The sequence below is a fragment of the Alternaria hordeiaustralica genome (genome assembly GCF_023758085.1).
Source record: "Alternaria hordeiaustralica strain BMP 2776 chromosome Unknown scaffold_13, whole genome shotgun sequence".
NCBI classification, from domain to species: Eukaryota; Fungi; Ascomycota; class Dothideomycetes; order Pleosporales; family Pleosporaceae; genus Alternaria; species Alternaria hordeiaustralica.
The window spans coordinates 296,059-315,136 of record NW_026056785.1 but is presented as its reverse complement, the minus strand read 5'-3'; the positions used below and the strand labels follow the sequence as shown (position 1 = coordinate 315,136).

The window sequence follows — 19,078 nt, the reverse complement described above, 5'->3', positions numbered from 1 at the left end:
CTGAACTGCATGACGGACGACTCCAACAGTCTTGGGAATGCTTAGTCAATACTCGCGTCAACGGGTAAAAGGTGGGGTTCCGGTATCCTTTGCTGCATGAAACGGCCAACCACCAATAGTACTCAAAAACATCGTCTAGACGTCTGACTTTACAGGAATGAGCGCAGGGTCACGATACTACCGCCCGAATCCAGAGCTTACCCAGCTAGCCACGTCTCACCTGAGAACCTACTCAGTCCTGCCTGACATTCCTGGCAAATCGTATGAATTGGAGGCGTCAGTGGGCTTGCCATTTTTGGAGTCAAGAAATATCTGCTTGTCAGCTTACTTTTAGATGATAGGTCCTTTGTTTCGGATGTGTAGGCGAGGATACGACTCGGTACGCGAACGTTGGACGATCGTTGCCTATGTGCGCGCCAGCCTGACGGACCTGAGCTGGAATAATGGTATGGAGAAAATGGGAAGTATAAAGTGAGAGAGTAAACTTCCTGAAGTGAACCACGCGTTCGCTTTTGTTTCTAGACCACCCATCTTACTTGATCGATTTATTAAAGCTATCGAATCAGATTCCCTCGTCTCATCATGAAGACCTTCACGCTTTTCTCGGCATTCCTGGCCACAGCCATCGCTGCCCCAGCCACACTTGCGCCAAGCGATATCACACCACGCACATTGGACGTCCTCAAGAGCCTTGCCAAATGTCCGGCAAACCCAGCTCAACCCGACGGGAAATTACCAAAGGGAAGCATATCGACCTCAGCCCTGGTGCCCATCAGCGCGAAGAGCCCCGACAAGGCCTACCCAGCTACCGAATGGGCGACCGTCACCCCAAAAGACAAATGCACAATCTTCAACCTCGAGCTCGACTCCGACGCCACCCAAGGCAAAATCTGCAACCTCGTCTTCGACTTCCCCTCTCTCGTCCAAGCACCCGGTCTCTTTGTCTTTAAGGGACCCGGGCATTTCACGTTCACTGGTTATGCCATCAACGCTGGTGCAGAGCCTGGTGTTACTACGTACAACAAGCAACCGGCTCCAGGTCCTAGCCCACCGAACCCTCCGGCAGTCATAAAGCCAGGCAACAGCTATGTTGTCAACGGTGCGCCGTGTGGAATCCCGCCTGGTATCGGAAAGGTGACTGTTAGTGGAGCGCTGTGTTCGGAGGACACCACGTTGACGTTCAAACAAAGCGATTTGATCTGTCCATTGGGCTTTTACGTTGTGCTTACTGATGATCCTAACGCGGGAGGGTATGCGGCTCCTCACTAAATATTTGGTGTCGTTCAATGATCATAAGGAGCATTAATTCAGTAAATTAGCGTAAAGACTCCAATTCATGTTTGCAAATTCCAACTTTGACATTTTCTCGCGCTTTCGTGAAAAAAATGGGGCTACAAGTAGCGCTGTCGGGTTCGCTCTTTCCCTACCGTCATTCTGCATCGATGCAACGCCATTATCGTCCGATCAACATCGTTAATGCCGTTATGAGGAGTGTGAAGAGATATACTATCTTGAGTATCGCAGCGATATGGACACGCATCGACGTGCATCGGAAGTCTCCGACACCCGATCGCTCTTGCGTGTTTGCGACGTTGCTCGGGGAAGCGTACTAACCCTATCAATCTCTACAGCGTCAAGAACTCGAATTGCTTTGTATCGATCAACACAACCTTCCGTTTGGACATTTTCGATAAGAAATTTTACTTCATATATCAGTTTCGAGGTCATTTGCGCATCTTCCTCTCATGTCAAGCTCATCTAACTACCTAGAGGCCCAAGATGGAAGCGCACAACAACACAACAATTGAGCGTCTCAAGAACGCGACCTGGTACTTCTTCGATCTCGACGACACTCTCCACGAATTTCGCAAGGCATCTTCTGCCGCCGTAGACGCGACACTCCACCTCATCCTGGAATACCACGCTCACCATAAACTTTCTTCCTGCAAGCCGCTCACAGTCGCCGAGCTAAGAGCGGAATACCTCAAGATCCTCAAAACCGGCACATCTGCCGCATTCGTGGATGGCAAATCAAGCCATGAGTACCGCGCCGAGCGCTTTCAGGGTGTTATGAACGCTTTTGGTATCGATTGTACGGAGCAGCAGATGCAGGTATTGCTCGACACGTACGAAACTGCAATTATGCAGAATCTGCAACTCAAGGAAGGCGCTATACCACTCCTTCAAACACTCAAACAACAAGGAAAGAGCATAGCGATCATCACCGAAGGCCCTCAAGATTCGCAGGAACGTACGGTTGCTGCTTTGGGCTTAGAGCCGTATTTCGACAGGCTTGTTACAACGAATAAGCTTGGTGTGGCGAAGATTGACGGTCTTTTTGGCAAGGCGTTGGAGATGATTGGTGTGAAGAGCGAGGAGGTGGTCATGGTGGGTGACAGCTGGGATAGGGATGTTGTTCCCGCGGTGGAAGCGGGTATCACGTGTGTGTGGTTAGCTGAGAAAGACGAGGGAGGAGAGAGGATGGTTGCTTTGGGAGGGGAAGAGAAGAGAGTGATGGTAGTGGATTCGTTGGTTCGGTTGCAAAGCATAGTCCTAGAGTCCTCGTATTGATGGTTGACAAGTCTGCAGGACATATTGCGCAAATACGCAACAGAGAAAAAGCATGAAATATACGATCATCTTTGAAATCTATCTGATGTGTGATGAGGAAATGTGACCTAGGTTTTACGCCTGTTGGGCTCCGGTGGTGTCCTTGCCAAATCCGACGAAGTCAATATCCCAAACCATCCCATCGGGCAAACGACTCCCGTCCTTGTCGAGGGGATACCCTTCCTTGTCAAGGATGTTTCCATCCTCGTCGACGAGGTTCCCATCTTTGTCGATAAGGTCCCCCTCCTCGTTGATGAGTCTCCCATTCTCGTCAACCAGGTTCCCATCCTTGTCGATAAGCCCTCCCTCCTCATTAATAAATCTCCCTTTCTTGTCGACAACATTCCCATCCTCGTCGATAAACTGTCCCTTCTCGTTGACGAGCTTCCCTTCTTTACGAAGGTTCCCATCCTCATCTCTATATGGCATCGTTTCCATGGCAGCCGGCGCCATAGTGCGCAGGTAACCATCAGTCGGCTTCCTTTGCTTCAATTTCTAGTTTCTCTAGTCAGCTTTGCTGGACTTGGAGAAGAAAGGTCCATGTAACACTGCGGCAAAAGAATCCTTCAAAAGAAGAAGTCACGTACCTTCTCCCTCCAAAACCTCGAGCTCTGTTTGAAGTGTACACCCTTGAAAGAGACGGCATGTCCTCCAGGTTCCTACTTGTTCTTAGTAATGATAACTGTCGGATAGGAATAGGTATGCATACATTGTATATTCTGTGCTGGTTCATATCGCTCTGGGAGTCGCGCGAAGTAGTGAGTCCGAGTTTGCCGATATTTGTCGCCCCGAGTTCGGCTCCGAGATCAGTCGTACTGCCCGTCTTGTTCCACATGGCAATATCGCACTCCTCCGTCACCCATGTGTCCATGACGACCCAGACGCCATAGTCCTTGATTTGTTGAGGATGGTTACCGATCATAGCTGTCATATTATCTTCGATCCATTTCATAATGATACCGAGCGCCTTGGTATTGAGATAGTGGTGTATCACGTGTGGAGATACTGCCACGCCTGCGCGAAGGTTCGCAGTGCTTCCTATTTCGAAATTGGCTCCCACATCCACAGGTGCTTGAGCAGCAATTCCGGACACCTCTGCTTTGCCGCCAAAGCCGCGACCCTCGTGATTCTCCGAAAGCTGTTTCTTCCATGTGCACGTTGTCGGGTCCGCCAGAACGAGCGGCTTGCTGGGGGGTTGGTAGTCAGGGTCTTTGATGTCCGCAAGATCAGTAATCAATCTCCAGAGTCCGTCATCGTCGAAGTAGCCGCAAGAGCCAGGATGAAAGACTTTGGAATTGGGTGGTGTGTACAAGTAGGTGCCGTCGGGGCACTTCTCCATGAGAGTGGCGTATGCTAGATCCATTTCGCTGTCGTGGTTGTTTAGAAATATAAAAGGTTCAGGATGAAATGCAAATGGAGTGACTGAAGTCTGGTCTTCTCACTCTTGGGCGATGCCCTCTATATATGCTGCCCAAGTTGCTTACCTCGACGAAAAAAAAAAGAAACGGACATACGCTATGAGCTGAGAGTCACTGTCTGCAGCTTGTCAAGCCATATCCCTAGTACTCTGGAGTAGCTAGATTAACCCCAACAGTAATCGCCGAACAGAGGATACAGCTGCGAAGTTTTGGGCAAATGACGGGCTGCGCAAAGGTGTTGCCAGTCAAGCACCAATGGACGGCTCCGCAGATCATGGAGCACAGCGAGGCTATCGAAGATCATTTCCTCACTCTTATGTTGATCGATAGGGCATAGCGAGAGTATCGACAATCGTTCCCACACCTTTATGTCGATTGATAGGGTGGCACAGTGAGGGTACTGGAAATCATCTCCACCTATATGTAGTGATCGCTGGGGCGGCCCGCGCGCCATCGGTAGTTCCGAAGGTACAAAGGTTGTACGTTACCCGCGGAGCGACGCTGTCATGTACCGTCGTCCTAATACACAATATGTACCAGAGCTTTGCGCTCGTGACTTTGCGCGAGGCTACAAAGGCGATCAATTGTTTGTGCTTGTAAATTCGTGACGAATATGTCCCGTCGATTTCTGCGAGTTTCGGTACGCCAACGCATATCCGAACTTCGATCCTGATCGCACCTGCGTCATTGAAAGTTTATAGTCTGGACTCCCGACCAGAGTGCTGTATGTGGAGATGGTCGAAGCTTCCTATGATGTTGTTGTGTCGTCAGAAAGCCGCCATATCTGGTGGATCTAAGCGAGGTGGGCCTGCTGCGATGGCATTCGTCGTGGGCTTCTGCGGGTTTGACTCGATCGAGTGGCCGCGAAGCTATCCGGCAGCCGCCATCAGTGTGTCAGTGGACTCGTGTTGAGAGGGACGTCGCGCTATTTGCGTACTCGAGAACGCGTCGTTAGCGCACACGTCGCGAGAGCTGTCAGTGTCAGTGTGCTCCGTGCGCAATCTCGGCATTCGCTCCCGCGGTCCATGAGTCTTGCCGATGAAGCAAAGGACTAGCACGGCCTTAGCATCGATCACTTCTGCACAAGACAGCAAATCAACCACGATGAAGGTTTGGGACAATGGCAGATGTTATGATCGCGTCTCTGAACTCGCCCAACGTCACAGCTGACATGGCACCCGAATGTTTAACGTAGGCTCGGGACTGAGGAGGCGCTTCGCTGACCACCTGTAACGCGGCTTGGAGGGGTATAAAGTCACTGTTAGAATAAGAGCGGGATGCCCCTATTGTGCGTACTGCAGCAATCGTATGGGAAGTATCTGAAGCTCAATGAACTAACCCATCGACTCCATACCTCCCTTTCAGTCTCGCCATCACACTCCATTCCGTCCATCCCGACTCACATACCACATAGCCTCATGCCCATCACACCTCACCGTCCCTCTCGCCGCCACCTTCCCATCATGCAAATGCGCAAACCGCTTAACCGCCTCATCGATGATATCAGCCATATCCTGGTTATTCATATCGAACGAGAACTCATGCGGCGTATTGGGTATAGCGCCAATACTGAACCCGCAGGGAAATTGGTGCATGTGTTGTTGGTAACCTTCTGGTTTGCCTGTGGAATTTCGGTGTTAGTGGGGTGATGAGTGGAGGTACGGGCTGGATTTACCTTCTAGTTGGACGATCCATTCACCGGCGTCTCCGAAGATACTGAAACACGACTCCTGGCATTCTGTTGTGGTGGGTGGGTTGGCTGCGGAGAGGGTGGTGTCTTCGTAGGTGAGTGTGTCGCAGTGGCCCAATGTGCTCTTGTCGCCTTCGCAATAGTTGATGTCTGGGGAGAGTTGGGCTGCTATGAGGGTGGAAGCGAGGAGGCCAAGAAAGAGAGTTGATGCTGCGTGCATATTGATGGCTTGACCTGGTGAGTTGAGAGTGATGGTGTGGAGTGGAAAATGGGTTGTGAAGGAAAATGAGGTCGTCTTGTATGTGTTGACATGATTCTACGCCTTACGCATACATACGAGGTGCATCACAGCGTAGGGTAGTTATTGGATGGAACATGGACTGATGTGAGACGTGCAGCGGTGATGCGAGGTAAGTCATATACCCGCGGGGATCTTCAGATGAAGTGACGAATCAGATTAAGGACCGCATGTTTATCGACGAACAACAGACCATGATCTACATACCCGCCACTACGGCGTAGCCCATTCACACACCATAAGCTGCATGCGCGCCTAAAACCCCAGACCAGCGCGTCGAGATACATGAGTTATACCACCCATGTAACTATCTGACATACTGACACCGTGCCCATTCGACGCTTCGATCCTTTTCTTCGTCACGCTTCTTAATCAGCTACTGAGAGTATTCCAAATGCTACAACTCAAACTGTCTGCTCTTACGATCTTCCCCAGTCTTCTTGCGACCTTCCCTAGCTCGCTTCCAACCATCATCGTATCGCTTGCGAACTACAACATATTGCTTCCGAAGTTCCTCAGCTCGCTTTTGTACTCGCGCTAATTCATCCTTCGAAAGTACATCACCACCCCGGAAGACAAACGTGCGGTCGAAAACTTGCTTCTTAATCTTGCCGAGTAGACTCAACACTTCATCGGACTTGGCCGGCTTGTCCTCAGTACGCGACTTGGAAGAGATGTGGATGCGGCCATCGTTAGAGCCCAGCGGTGGACTACTAATCTGGCTCGTCTGCTCGACGAAGTCTCGCCACAGCGCGTTTAGCTCTGTCTGAGTAGCCTCGGGCATGTCGTCAAAATCGAAGTACTCATCGTATATAGCGTCGATTCGATCCTCTATCTTTGCAAGCTTACGCGACTTTGCAAGCTTACGCGAAGGCGTGTCCTGGTTGATACGCGGTGACTCACTGTCGTCTTGGTTGAGACGCAGTGTCTCCCCGTCGTCTTTCATGTGGATAGAACCAAACCGCTCAACGAGACCTTCCACACGGAAGATCGAATGTTCGAGTTCTCGATTTAGGATAATGAAGCGTGTGTTGAACTCCTCTTTCACAGCTGGGTCGATATCAAGTGAGTTAGTGGTAGCTTGAACTCTGTCTGTGAACGTGGACACAGCCTTTTTGGCGTTATCGAGAGCGAGCATGGCACGATTGCCAGCGGTGGCGATGCTCGCTTGTACGGAGGCTTTTGGCGGGGCGGAGGCGGACACCAGGCAGGCTAGGCTAGCGAAGAGGGTGGTAGTCGTGGACAGCTTCATGTTTGTGACGCGTGACTGTGGGTGTAAGGTTGAGAGATTGAGTAGAGGCGGTGGATGGGGAGGGGATCAGAAGTTAGACTGGTGGTACCATATATACATCGAGGGAAGAAGCAAGAGGGTGATTCACGCGTGGACCGTGCTGTGAGAAGGCGAGTGAGCTGCCTATCGACGACATGCTTTCACTATCTACGGAGGACTAGCAGTGTCTTTCACGCGTGGTTCCATGTAGTGAGACAAACTTATGCACACTTGGATAAAGGTAGCAAACAATATGGGGTATCCTAACACATCCAAACAACTCGCTCAAACAGAGACGCCGCGCAATGCTTTAGAGAACATGTAACAGAACCATGACCTCCCTACTTTTCACAACCCACCCATCTGACTAACCTCTCCAAACCCCACTCTCGCCCTACCACCTCTTCCCCTACTCTTCCTCATCGCACTCCCACTCCCACTTCCACCAACAGCAACACTCCCCCCAAACCCACCTTCCCTCAACCTCCTCTCAAAACTCGTCACACCACCAACTCCCAACCTCACATCCCTCGCACTCTGCACAGGCGGCGCACTCATAGTCCCCAACCTACCCCTTCCTTCCCTCTCCAGGAACGAGGAGCCCAGCGGTCGCCTCACAGGAGAAAGAACGCGTGCTTTCTCAGGACTAGGTGGGAGTTCAGGTCGTTTAGCGCGCACAACGCTGCGTTTACTGGGTGTTTTGAGGTAGCCTGGTTTACTGCTTGTGGTAGGTGGAGGCGGCAAGGGCGTTCCGGACCAGAAAGTGGATTGTGCGGCGTCGCCGAAAGAGAGGTCGGATTCGTCGTCTTCGGGGATGGTTGCGGGAGGGGGGCGGGCGGCAGATTGAGGTTGCGGGTAGGTATTGGGCCGACGGAGTATTGAGCCTGGGGGGCGGGTTGATGCGGGTGAGGGTATGGGAGCGTAGGGGTTGGGGGTCAGTGTTGGATGGCGGGGTGGTTGTTCTGGCGTGAGAGACAGGGAGAGGTCAAGATCGTTGTTAAGACCCAAAGCGGTCTCGTCGAAGGCGGTCCAGGACTCGAGTCGTTGCGTTTCGTCGCCGGATTGCTGGAAGCCTCCTTGCCCGACATCGTTGTTGCTGTCATTGTAGGCGAAGTCTTCGTCATTTCCGTGACCGTTGTAGTCATCGCCATCATCTTGTCTGCGTCTTCTCGACCTACTAGGAGGCGATGGACTCGCAACCCGTTGGCCACGCCGCTCGGTAGCACGCTCGGCCCAGAAACGAACCATGGCCCTAACATGCTTCTCAAAGTTCCTCTCGAACAACGCTCTCGCGTTCTCCTCTTGCCTCTGGAAGTTCCAAAGACGCCAGCCCATCTTCTTCAGAGCACCAGTGGCAGCAATCTCTGTGCTCTCCTGCCGCAGAGCGACAGCTTGCCCTTCAAGTGTGTGTACAAGGTCCATGCGTTGTGACCAGATGGCGAAGTAACGGGTGGAGAGTTTGAAGGTGTGGAGGCTCTCGGCTTGGGCATCCTGCTGGCGGAGTATGAGCGTGCGGTCGTGCCATTGGTGCAAGATTGCGCCACTGCTTTGGAAAGTGCGATTGTCGAGTACATCGTTTGCCCTTTGTGTCAGCACTGCAATGTGGTTTGCCTTGTCCCGCCAGTGCTCAAAGACTCTGCGCACGAGATTCGTCTTGACCATTCTACGGACTTGCGAGTATGTGTCGCGTCTGCGATTACGGCGCGCATGTTGTGTGGCTTGGCTCCATGTGTTCAGTGTGTGTTTGCTAAGGACGTAGAAGCGCGCATCGGCCGACCATTGGTTCAACTCTTGGAAGTGTGCTAGCCTCTCCTTGAGCTTGTCGAAAATGTGTTGCTTGAGCTTTTGCTGATATTGGGATAGAATAGCGAACTGCTCCCTTCTTCTCTCCGTAGTGATAGCTTCCATCTTGCGCAAGCACGTCCGCATCAGTTGAGCACGCTTGAACTGGGCAAACCGAACTTCCGCAGTATCAAGAGTGTTGACGCGCTGGTTGGTCTTGGTGACCCATGATAGGAATGTTGACTGCTTGAGCTGTCGATCGTGGACACGCTGGAAAAGGGATACTCGGGATGCTAAGGTCCATTTGTACAAGCATTCAACAATGATCCGGTCGTTGATCCGATCCTCGAGAGCTTTGATGCGCAATCTGTCATTCCAGGCAGTGTAGGCATTGCGTAGGACGCGCATGCGGTCAACATTGCGTGCTTGACGAGATAGCTGAGCGTCTTTGCGCCAGTCCTGGAACTTTGCACGAAGCAAACGGCCGTTGGTGCGTGCTTGGACCTGGCGCAGTAGTGGCTCAAGTTGTGCCTGCCTCTGGAGTGTCTGGACCGTCGTTCGAAGGAGTGAGGTCTGTCGAAAGCGGTCCGCCTGCGAATGCAGACTCGTCACTGCGGCTGTCTTCTGCTGCCACGTCCGGAATGTCTTTCGCATGAGCGTTCCATCTCGTCGATCCGTGGCCCACATGTTCCGCTCTCTCATGATCTCGGCGATCTCGCGCCATTTCTGCAGTGTTGTCCTTGCTGTCCTTGTGTCATGCCAGTTGGCTGCGCCTCTGTTGAGGTACTCGTTGTTGAGAGCATTCCACGATTTCCGGACAATCTTCTCTTCGTAGTATGATTCAGCGAAGTCATTGCGATCCTGCAATTTTGCTGCGCGTGCTCGCCATTTAGAGAGGAACTTTGCGAGAGCAAAGTGCTGGATCTTCAGCTCGTTGACTGCCGTGATATCGCGCCAGCCGTTGAAGAAGCGTGTGCGTAGAATATGCCGTCGCGCAACCGATGTTCGCTGAACCTCGTCCTCCGCACACTTTGCCCAATGTGTGAATGCCTTGGTGAGCAGAAACAGACTGCGAGCCTTGTCTGCACGGGTTTCCAGCCGATCGAAGAAGCGATTCGTCTCTCGACCAGAACGCCTTACAAGCGCGGTGTCGCGCAGCTGCAAGAGAGAGGCTCTGAGCAAGACGCGACGATCAAAGGCGACAGCTGCTCTCTCCATATCGTCGCGCATATTCATGCGCTCTTGCGCGCGGTTCCGCCATATCCGTATACATTCTCTCGTCACTCGGTGTAGCCGTTGCTCTTCGAAGGTTTCCGCATCGTCCATCAATCGGGTATCGGAGGGTCGAAACGGTTCGGGGACATATTGTTGGTGTTGAGTCTGTCGTGACTGTTGAAGGCGGCGCTGGTGCGGGGAATCGTACGGATCGTTCGGTATCGGCGCGTTCACTCCTGGTATCTGGATTGAGGAGAGGTCGAGGCTAGCCGTGTGGTCGGTGAAATCGCTCTCGTCTGCATCATTTGTACCAGTTCTGTATGTCGTTGTGGGATTCCTTCGAATTCGCAGACTGCCGTAACTCGAGACAGATGTACTGCGCTTGTGAACCGGCGGCTGCGGTCCGGAACTTGATCTCCGAGGCGCGATACCATTCACTTTGGGGTGACTGGGAAGTGGCGCTGGCCGGTACGAATGCGCTTCGGTGTCTGACGTTGCGCGCCGGTGGTTGCGCGTGTTGGCATAGCCATCAGGAGCATTCTGCTGTGATGCTCTCCTCGGGCGCACAGCCAGATCGCCATAGTCGGTGCCTGCGACCTTGTCTGCCGTGCCATCAAGGAACGAGTCGAAGCTCCCGGTTCTCGTATACCGCCCTAGGCTCGCCTGCGCCCCTCTACGCGTCGCGTCAATGTTATTCGGGACTTCAACGACCTCTTCGTCGCCGAGCTCTCCATTGAGGCCGAAATGCTCCTTCACCACGCGCAGAACCAGCGACATCAAGTCTTCGCCTTCCCGCGCATATTCCTGCATGCGCAACAGGAAACTGTAGTAGAGAGCGGCATCGGTGGGCGAAGAACGGTGCTCCTTGACATATTCATCGTATGCGATGAAGAGGGCGTCAATGGATCCATCATAGGAGTCTTGCGCGCGAAGGACGATATTGTGAATGGCATCGGAGACTATGGCCTTGTTAGTATATTTATGGATCGTGTTTTTGCAATGATTTTACCTTCATCCCGACAAAGATCATCAGCTGTTATAGCCCTCGCATCATCTCCATTCAGCCTCATGGAGGATAGCATTCGTGCACGCGACTCGTTCGTCTCCGGCGCGTTCGCGACAACATGGAAGGGACCGGCGGGAATGATTCGAACAGCGACCAACAAAAAGCAGCGGCATGCGAGAAAGTAGTCGTGGGTTCGTCGCGCAACAATTAAGCATTACAAGTCCAAAGTAAGAAGAGAGGAGTGATGAAGGGCTGTTGGTGCGCCCGCGTTTTGGCGTTGCAGCGACGCGCTTTGTTGTTGGAGTGGTTGGCCGCCCGCGTTCGTGGATGCGAGGGCGCCAAGGCTTTAGTTGGGTGGGCCCTGTTCGTTGACCTCATCGAGGTGGAAGAGCGTGGGCTCGCCGTGTCCAAAGAACTTCACGTATCTTGGAGAGACTGATTCTTGTAACACTCCAACACATAATACACGAGAGAAATACTCAGTACTACTCGACATGCCCGGTCGAACACGTCCCATCGATAAACTCGCCACAGCGGCTGCAAAATGCTCGACGGAGGTATGATACGCCCCTCAGTGACAGTCAGGTTCAACTCGATGCTGACATACTCCAGAGCGCAGTATACGGCAAATGCATCTTCGCAGACTACAATAACGTACGGAAAGACATGTGTGTCAACGAGTTCATGAAGCTCAAGGAGTGCTATCTGGTAATGTCTCCTCACCGCATCAAAAGCCATGACAACTAACCCCCGTTACAGAAGGCATATAAGCAGCGGTGACAGCACTTGTAACGACACTTCTTCATCATAGAATCACACAGCATACGAAGGCGTTCGGTGTAAACATGGAAATTTTGATTTGATTTCATCAACGATTCATGCAGCGCCACCACACTATCAAACCACACGATAACGCTACTATAGCTTGATCAACCGCAACATGAAAGTTGCCTTGTGGAGCTCTTGCTCTTCTTCCGCAATGACATTCTCGTTACTGTTCTCCGGAATCTTGCCCTCAACCTCAGTGATGACGTGCTTGTCCACAGGTCTTCGCAAAGCCTTCTCAAACAATGGGCCCTGGTTCTCAAACGCGTGCTCCAGTCCTACACTTTCCGGATCGCTCAGCACTCGGTACTCCATGCCTACGTCGTCGGTTGGCACCAGTCCGGCCTTCTTGCGCAGATCTTGTACACGGCGGATGACCTCACGAGCGAGGCCTTCTTGCTCGAGCTCTGGATATGAGGCGACGTCGAGGAGAATGAGGACATCGTTGTCTGTGTTGAACTCCTGGTCCTTGTTGCTAGAGTCCTTTGCGAGACCGCGCTTGACCATCAGATCCTCAGCCTCAAGCTTGATGCCGTCCACGACAATCTCGCCGTTCTTCAGGTAGTCCTTGATATCTTGGCTCTTGAGGTTTGGTAGCGCCTTCTTGACCTTGATGGCGTCCTTTTTCAGCTTCTTGCCAAGCACGGAGAAGTCGGCCGTAGCTGAGTACTGGACGTTGTACTTCTCCTCATCGCTAGAGAGCACGATATCGCGGACGTTCAGCTCCTCCAGGATGTAGTTCTCCAATGACTTGATGTCGTCAAGATATTGTTGTTCTGGGTGGATGACCACCAGCGTCTTCAGCGGAATCTTCAAGCCCTTGTTGGCACGGTCACGGCAGATACGGCCAAGCTCAATGACTGACTGCATGCGCTTGACTTGGCGCTCAACATCCTCGTCAAACAGCTCCTCGCGCACTTCTGGGAAAGGAAGGAAGTGGATACTTCGGTTATCTTCCGCGTGCAGTTCCTTGGGGATGTGAGGTAGTAATCGCAGGTAAATGTTGTCCGTGATGAAGGGTGTGAAGGGCGCGAGACCGCGGCAGAGTGTGTAGAGAACTTCGAAGAGGGTGTTGAGAGCGTGTTTGGTGTCCTTCAGACCGTGCTCACCCTTTAACCGGCGACGGTTGAAGCGAATGTACCAGTTTGTTGTGTTATCAATGAGCTCCAATAACCGCGGAACCACGGTGTACAGCCTGTACGCAGCCATCTCCTCGTTCACGAACTTTAGCAGCGACTGGGTGGACGCGAGGATCCATCGGTCGAGCACGTTCTTGTTGGTCTTTCCAGCTGCCGGGTCGAAAACGAAGTCCAGACTCTCGACCTTCTTCAGTAGCGAAACTTGTTGCTCGAAGAACTGGTAGCTGTTCCAGAGAGGTAGAAGAACCTTGGAAACAATCTCCTTGACACCAGCTTCCTTGAATCGAAGTGTCTCAGCACGAACGACGGGAGAGTTGATGAGGTATAACCGCAGCGCGTCAGAACCGTAGTTGGTCATGATCAAGTTGGGGTCGGGATAGTTCTTGAGACGTTTTGACATCTTTTTGCCATCTTCCGCAAGTACGATACCGTTAACGACGCAGTTCTTGAAAGGAAGCTTGCCAAAGAGATGTGTTCCAAGTACGGTGAGTGTGTAGAACCAACCACGAGTCTGGTCAAGACCTTCCGCAATGAAGTCACCAGGGAAGGACTTCTCGAATTGCTCCACGTTCTCGAATGGGTAATGCGCGCTGGCGTAGGGCATGGATCCAGACTCGAACCAGCAGTCAAAGACCTCATCTGTTCTTCGGAGAACACCCTTGCCGTCTTTGCTGGGAATGGTGATGTGGTCGATCTTATCCCGGTGAATGTCGGTTAGCTCGCCCTCATACCCGCTGAGCTTCTTCAGCTCCTCCACGCTACCAATGCAGACCACCTCTTTGCCGTCATCGCTGACCCATATCGGAAGTGGCGTACCCCAGAAACGGTTTCGTGAAACAGCCCAGTCAGGTGAGTTAGTGATCCAGTTGGCGAAGCGCTTCTCCTTGACGAAGGAAGGAACCCAGTGCGAACCAGCAATGTTTTCCAGCATTTGCGGCACAATGTCCTGGATCTTGATGAACCATGAAGGAACCGTTCGGTAGATCAAGGGTGTGTCAGACCGCCAGCAGAAGGGATAGCTATGAAGAAGTTGTGAGTCTACGATCAAGCGACCGGTGCCTTTCAGATGCTTGATAATGCCCTTGTCTGCTGCCTTGACGTGTTGGCCCTCGAAGTCGCGGACAATGGCAGTAAAGCGACCCTGGTCATCGACTGGGTTGGGTGGCGGTCGTGTGTCGGAGATGACACCGTGGGCCTTTGCAACGCGGTAATCGTCCTCTCCGTATGCGGGGGCCTGGTGAACGATACCCACACCACTGTCTGCTGTGACGTAGGTATCGTTCGCCACCTTGAAGCCGTAGTCCTTGAACTCGTCGTAAAGGTAGTCGAACAGGGGCTCGTACTTCCAGCCCAGCATGTCCTTACCCTTCAGCTTCTCCACGACCTTGAACTTAGCCTTCTTCGGATCCTTGTATAGTGTGCGTAGCAGGGCTTCGAGCAGGATGTAGTGTTTGCCGGACGCTTCGTCGAGAATCTTGACGTATTCGAAATCGGGATGCGCGCAGAGACCGGTGTTGGATGGGAGTGTCCAAGGCGTGGTGGTCCTGTTCGGGCTGGTCAGCGCAAGCCATTAGCCCTGAATTGGAGTAAGTAGCTTACCATGCCAACAAACACGTGTTTGGGTCGTCGAGCAGCGGGAATGTGACGACTACCGCTGGGTCCTGAACGTCCTTGTAGTTCTGCGAGGCCTCGAAGTTGCTGAGAGGCGTCGCCAACGCTGTGCTGTAGGGCATGACCTTGTAGCCCCGGTATACCGCGCCCTTGTCGAAGAGGCGCTTGAAGACCCACCACTCCGACTCCATGAAGCTGGTGTCCATGGTCTTGTAGTCGTTGTCGAAGTCGATCCAGCGACCCAGACGGTCGATAGTCGCCCTCCATTCGGTCGCATATCGCATGACAATCGCGCGGCACTTCTTGTTGTACTCGGAGATTCCGATTTCGCGTACAGCGTCGCGTCCCGACATGCCCAATTCCTTGTCGATCTCGTACTCAATGGGCACGCCATGAGTATCCCAGCCGAACCGTCGCTCGACATAGCGGCCCTTCATGGACCAGTAGCGGGGGATAATATCTTTAATGGTCGAGGCCAGGAGATGGCCATAATGCGGCATTCCTGTCGCGAAAGGCGGTCCATCGTAGAAAGTGTATGGTTGCTTTCCTTTCGACTATGGCGGGTTAGCAAGTGTCGACCACACGTGCTTGGGTTCACTAGGCTGTAGCATAGTCACGTACTAGCTCGACTTGTCTCTGGAAGGCGTCAATCTCCTTCCAGCGCGCGAGGATGCGCTCCTCCTCGCTCGGAAAGTTCATAGACATGGTGGCGGCGTGAGTATGCTGAGACAGAGCCGTGGCGGGGAATCTTTTTCTAGAGCCTAGAGTTGACTCCTCCGATCCCCGCCATTAGCGTGACTCAACCGCTTATCGATAGCACCCCGCCATACCTAGGCATCGGCGGCGGATGACTCCTGCAACTAACAACATCTTCCCGGTCATACGAAGCCTGCCTCACTACATTGATGTCTTGTCTTCGCCAGCCATATCCACCAAACCCATTCAGTCGTATGTCCACTAGCTATGTGCGTCCTAGACTTGATCAACCTAATAATCTAATAATCGTAACTGGAACCGTCAGAGCATACTCATCATGAAACGTCGCATACATACATCTTCGTTGCGGCTCTGCGGCAACTGAGAAGGTTGAAACATTGACAGGTCTAGCTAATTCCAAGCCGATGTGGCAACCATCACCTCGCCTTTTTGTCTGGGCATTCTCATTACATACTTCTGATCAACAATGCGTTTTCCGATACTCCTTATCACTCCATTCTTTACGCTGATAGTAGCCTCAAACGACCCGTTTAACAATCTATCTGTTCAGTCTCTACAGAGCGGTGATACGACCATCAATACCAGAGATGCCGAAATCGACAAGACATGTAGACGCTTACGTACGTTGACACAGCTCAACAGGATCGCACATAACGAGACCCTCATGGACATGATGATCATGCGCGACAAGTTCGCTCAACCACGCATCGACTGGATCAAAAGCAACAGTGACGACATCACTGCCAAACTCGACAAGCTGACATCCAACTCAACTCTCACTGCCGAATGCAACACCATCAATGCGCAGCGCGAGACAGCTCGTCAATGCAAAGCATTGGAGATATTGGAAAGGCTGGTAAACTCAACGAATGGCCAGCCCGGTACCAATCCAGGTCCTGCAGCGGATTTTCTCAGCGATGAGCAGAATCAGAAATTACAGCAAAAGTTCGAGAAAGCGGAACTCAAGCTGCAGCAACTCAGGAGTAATACTACATTGATGGGTCTCTGTAGCAATGACGTCGTATCGCAGCAGAATGGCGCCATTGGAAGTCGTGAGCATTTTTCTACAGTGCGAAACCGAAATGTACTGACTTACATACAGAAGTGGTTGACAACAGCGGCGCCATCAGCATGACGAAAAGTAGTGCAAGGAGTAATGTGCATGAATCAGGAAATGCTTCATCGCTGATGATTTTCGTGGTTCTGATGACAGTGTCGATGCTGTAGTACTCCCTTTCTTTATGTTGAAAACAATAGCCGGATAAATCGCGTCACTTCGTCGCTTTTTGCGGTTGCATGCATAAAGAATTGGGGCACGTGGCGGGGTGTTCGACGACGTGCATGTTGTGGCGTAGCCGTAAAGATGTGCGAACTCAATTCCAAGTCATGGTCATCTCATCAATATTTACCATGGTCAATGCGATTCTTTGTGGCACAGCTCTGCCTGCATAACAGAGAACGACAGAGCATCTTTACCGGACATGTCGATGACAATGACGAGCAATACCAATCGCGCATCTATGCATGATAAACCCGTGCGTTGTACGCCACAAGGGATACCCTTATTTGTGCCAACGATAACTACACCGCGTCTCCGATCAAAACGCTCCGTTTCTGTGCTGGTTTACCCCATCCACCCACTCTTTCGGGCTTGACTCTCGTCTTCTGAGTTGCCCTCAAGACACCCAGTGGTATGGCGACATTCGACTTCGGCGACCCACCCCCGGGCCTTAATCTCAGCGAGTCCCGGACAGTCGGAAACAGCGTTGTCGCAATCATCTTGTTTGTTCTTTCTGGTGTGTTTGTCGCACTGAGGCTGTTTACTCGCCTGAAGTTGAAACAGGAACAGCTGGGGTGTGATGACTACTTGATCGTTGCTGGACTGGCATTGAACGCGGGGAATCTTGCGTGCTGTATCGTTGGTTGGTGGCCAATTGCTGGGCAAAAGTCTTGATCTTACTAACTCAATAGAAAGGTGGTTTCTATGGCTTGGGCAGACACATCTGGGCTCTAGGGCCAGAACAAATGCGACATATAACTATCGTGTGTTTGCATGTCTAAGCGTACTTTTACGGGACTAACATCAAACAGATCACTTTCGCATACGTATTTGTCTACGCCTGGAGTATCTGTGTCATCAAACTCTCCATCCTCGCCTTATATCGACGCATCTTTGGTATCAATTGGCTGGGTTGGTTCTGTGTTGGCATGACCGCTGCCTACCTGATCACAAACCATGTCGTTCTGCCATTGTACACTCGACCGTTGAGCTACTACTGGGATCAATGGAATGGGGCTCACGGAGAAATTCTCGTCGATGAGGCGAAGGTGCGTCCTAGGTGCGTTCACTCTGGATGAAGCTGTCTGCTGATACATTGGCAGTTCTACCTTGGCGCCGGCATCTTCAATCTCTTCGGCGATGTGTGTATACTTTGTATACCAGTATCCAACGTTGTCAAATTGCAGATGAAAAGAATGGAGAAAGTGGCGATCTGCTTTATCTTCCTACTCGGCAGCTTGTGAGCACTCCGAAGTAAGATATCCGTATTATTTCTAATCGTCGTAGTGTGTGCTTTGCCTCGCTTTATCGTATCATCACCATCGTCCGATTGATGGCCTCGCCAGACGTCAGCTGGAAAAAGAGCGATGTCTTCATATGGTCATCCGTCGAGCCATCGATTGGCATCATCTCTGGATGTCTTCCAACGCTTCACCCGCTTTTGATTCGTATAACGCGCTGTTTGGCAGGTGCACTCGGTGTTACACCGAGCCATACTCCGGAGCAGGAGGGCCCTGAGAGTCGCGAGACTGGGTCGAGGACGATCAACGCTTGGACAGAACGCTGGGGTAGAACTCGGCCAGCCGAAGAAGATTTGTGCTTGACTACGACAACAGTGTGCGGATCTGCTAATGAAAATGATGGGATCACCTGGCAAGACTTCATCCTGGGACGCCATGAAGAGAGGAGGATTACTATGACGCATGAGTTTGCGATAGACGAGAGCATACGGAGTCGCAATAGCTCAAGATGAGACTAAGCTTTTCACGTTGCTATGAGATGAGCTTTGAAGCATGTCAGAGATCACCATTGGTAGCTGAAGCGACGACCACGTTCGTTGGAGGACTTCAGTCGCGAGGTAGAAGGGAAGGCGGCCGTGTTGGCGGCAGTTGAGTAGGGCGCGCCGCTGCAGATACTCGGTATGGAGGGCGAGAAGGGTCGACTTCAACAGACATCATCCGAAGTTTCTGGGATGATGCAGGTGTCTGAGTTGTCGACTTCGGAAGTCCGTCGCACCTGTCGGGTGCATGCAAGCTAGCGCGGAAGGGCCTCCAGGTCACATGTCTGCCTTAGGGCTCGGCGCGACCGCCGAAACCCCGCAATACTACTTCGTCTCTTCTTCCTCCACTGAACTGACACCTGCGCACGATTTATCCGTCAAATATGCACAATGACTGTGAGGCGTCCGGACATAAGCCCCCAATCTGTTTCCTGGCCG

General features: G+C 52.1%; 7 protein-coding genes across 7 annotated transcripts; 3 read left to right on the top strand and 4 right to left on the bottom strand.

Annotated features, from left to right (window-relative positions):
* Positions 1–582: 582 nt before the first annotated feature.
* Positions 583–1,269, top strand: J4E84_006674 (uncharacterized protein; the record flags this gene model as incomplete). Its single annotated transcript, XM_049389262.1, has 1 exon — positions 583–1,269. The coding sequence occupies one exon, from the start codon at positions 583–585 to the stop codon at positions 1,267–1,269; it is 687 nt and encodes a 228-aa protein (XP_049242971.1).
* A 510-nt stretch (positions 1,270–1,779) lies between these two features.
* Positions 1,780–2,571, top strand: J4E84_006673 (uncharacterized protein; the record flags this gene model as incomplete). The annotated part of the gene is made up of 1 exon (XM_049389261.1): positions 1,780–2,571. The coding sequence occupies one exon, from the start codon at positions 1,780–1,782 to the stop codon at positions 2,569–2,571; it is 792 nt and encodes a 263-aa protein (XP_049242970.1).
* A 114-nt stretch (positions 2,572–2,685) lies between these two features.
* On the bottom strand, positions 2,686–3,949 carry J4E84_006672 (uncharacterized protein; the record flags this gene model as incomplete). The annotated part of the gene is made up of 2 exons (XM_049389260.1): positions 2,686–3,105; positions 3,320–3,949. The coding sequence occupies 2 exons, from the start codon at positions 3,947–3,949 to the stop codon at positions 2,686–2,688; spliced, it is 1,050 nt and encodes a 349-aa protein (XP_049242969.1).
* Positions 3,950–6,413: 2,464 nt separating this feature from the next.
* J4E84_006671 (uncharacterized protein) lies at positions 6,414–7,268 on the bottom strand (the record flags this gene model as incomplete). Its single annotated transcript, XM_049389259.1, has 1 exon — positions 6,414–7,268. One exon carries the CDS (start codon positions 7,266–7,268, stop codon positions 6,414–6,416), a length of 855 nt encoding a protein of 284 aa, XP_049242968.1.
* A 366-nt stretch (positions 7,269–7,634) lies between these two features.
* On the bottom strand, positions 7,635–11,353 carry J4E84_006670 (uncharacterized protein; the record flags this gene model as incomplete). The annotated part of the gene is made up of 2 exons (XM_049389258.1): positions 7,635–11,242; positions 11,293–11,353. 2 exons carry the CDS (start codon positions 11,351–11,353, stop codon positions 7,635–7,637), a joined length of 3,669 nt encoding a protein of 1,222 aa, XP_049242967.1.
* Positions 11,354–12,207: 854 nt separating this feature from the next.
* Positions 12,208–15,569, bottom strand: J4E84_006669 (uncharacterized protein; the record flags this gene model as incomplete). The annotated part of the gene is made up of 3 exons (XM_049389257.1): positions 12,208–14,797; positions 14,853–15,418; positions 15,486–15,569. The coding sequence occupies 3 exons, from the start codon at positions 15,567–15,569 to the stop codon at positions 12,208–12,210; spliced, it is 3,240 nt and encodes a 1,079-aa protein (XP_049242966.1).
* A 478-nt stretch (positions 15,570–16,047) lies between these two features.
* J4E84_006668 (uncharacterized protein) lies at positions 16,048–16,716 on the top strand (the record flags this gene model as incomplete). The annotated part of the gene is made up of 1 exon (XM_049389256.1): positions 16,048–16,716. The coding sequence occupies one exon, from the start codon at positions 16,048–16,050 to the stop codon at positions 16,714–16,716; it is 669 nt and encodes a 222-aa protein (XP_049242965.1).
* Between the last annotated feature and the right edge of the window lie 2,362 nt (positions 16,717–19,078).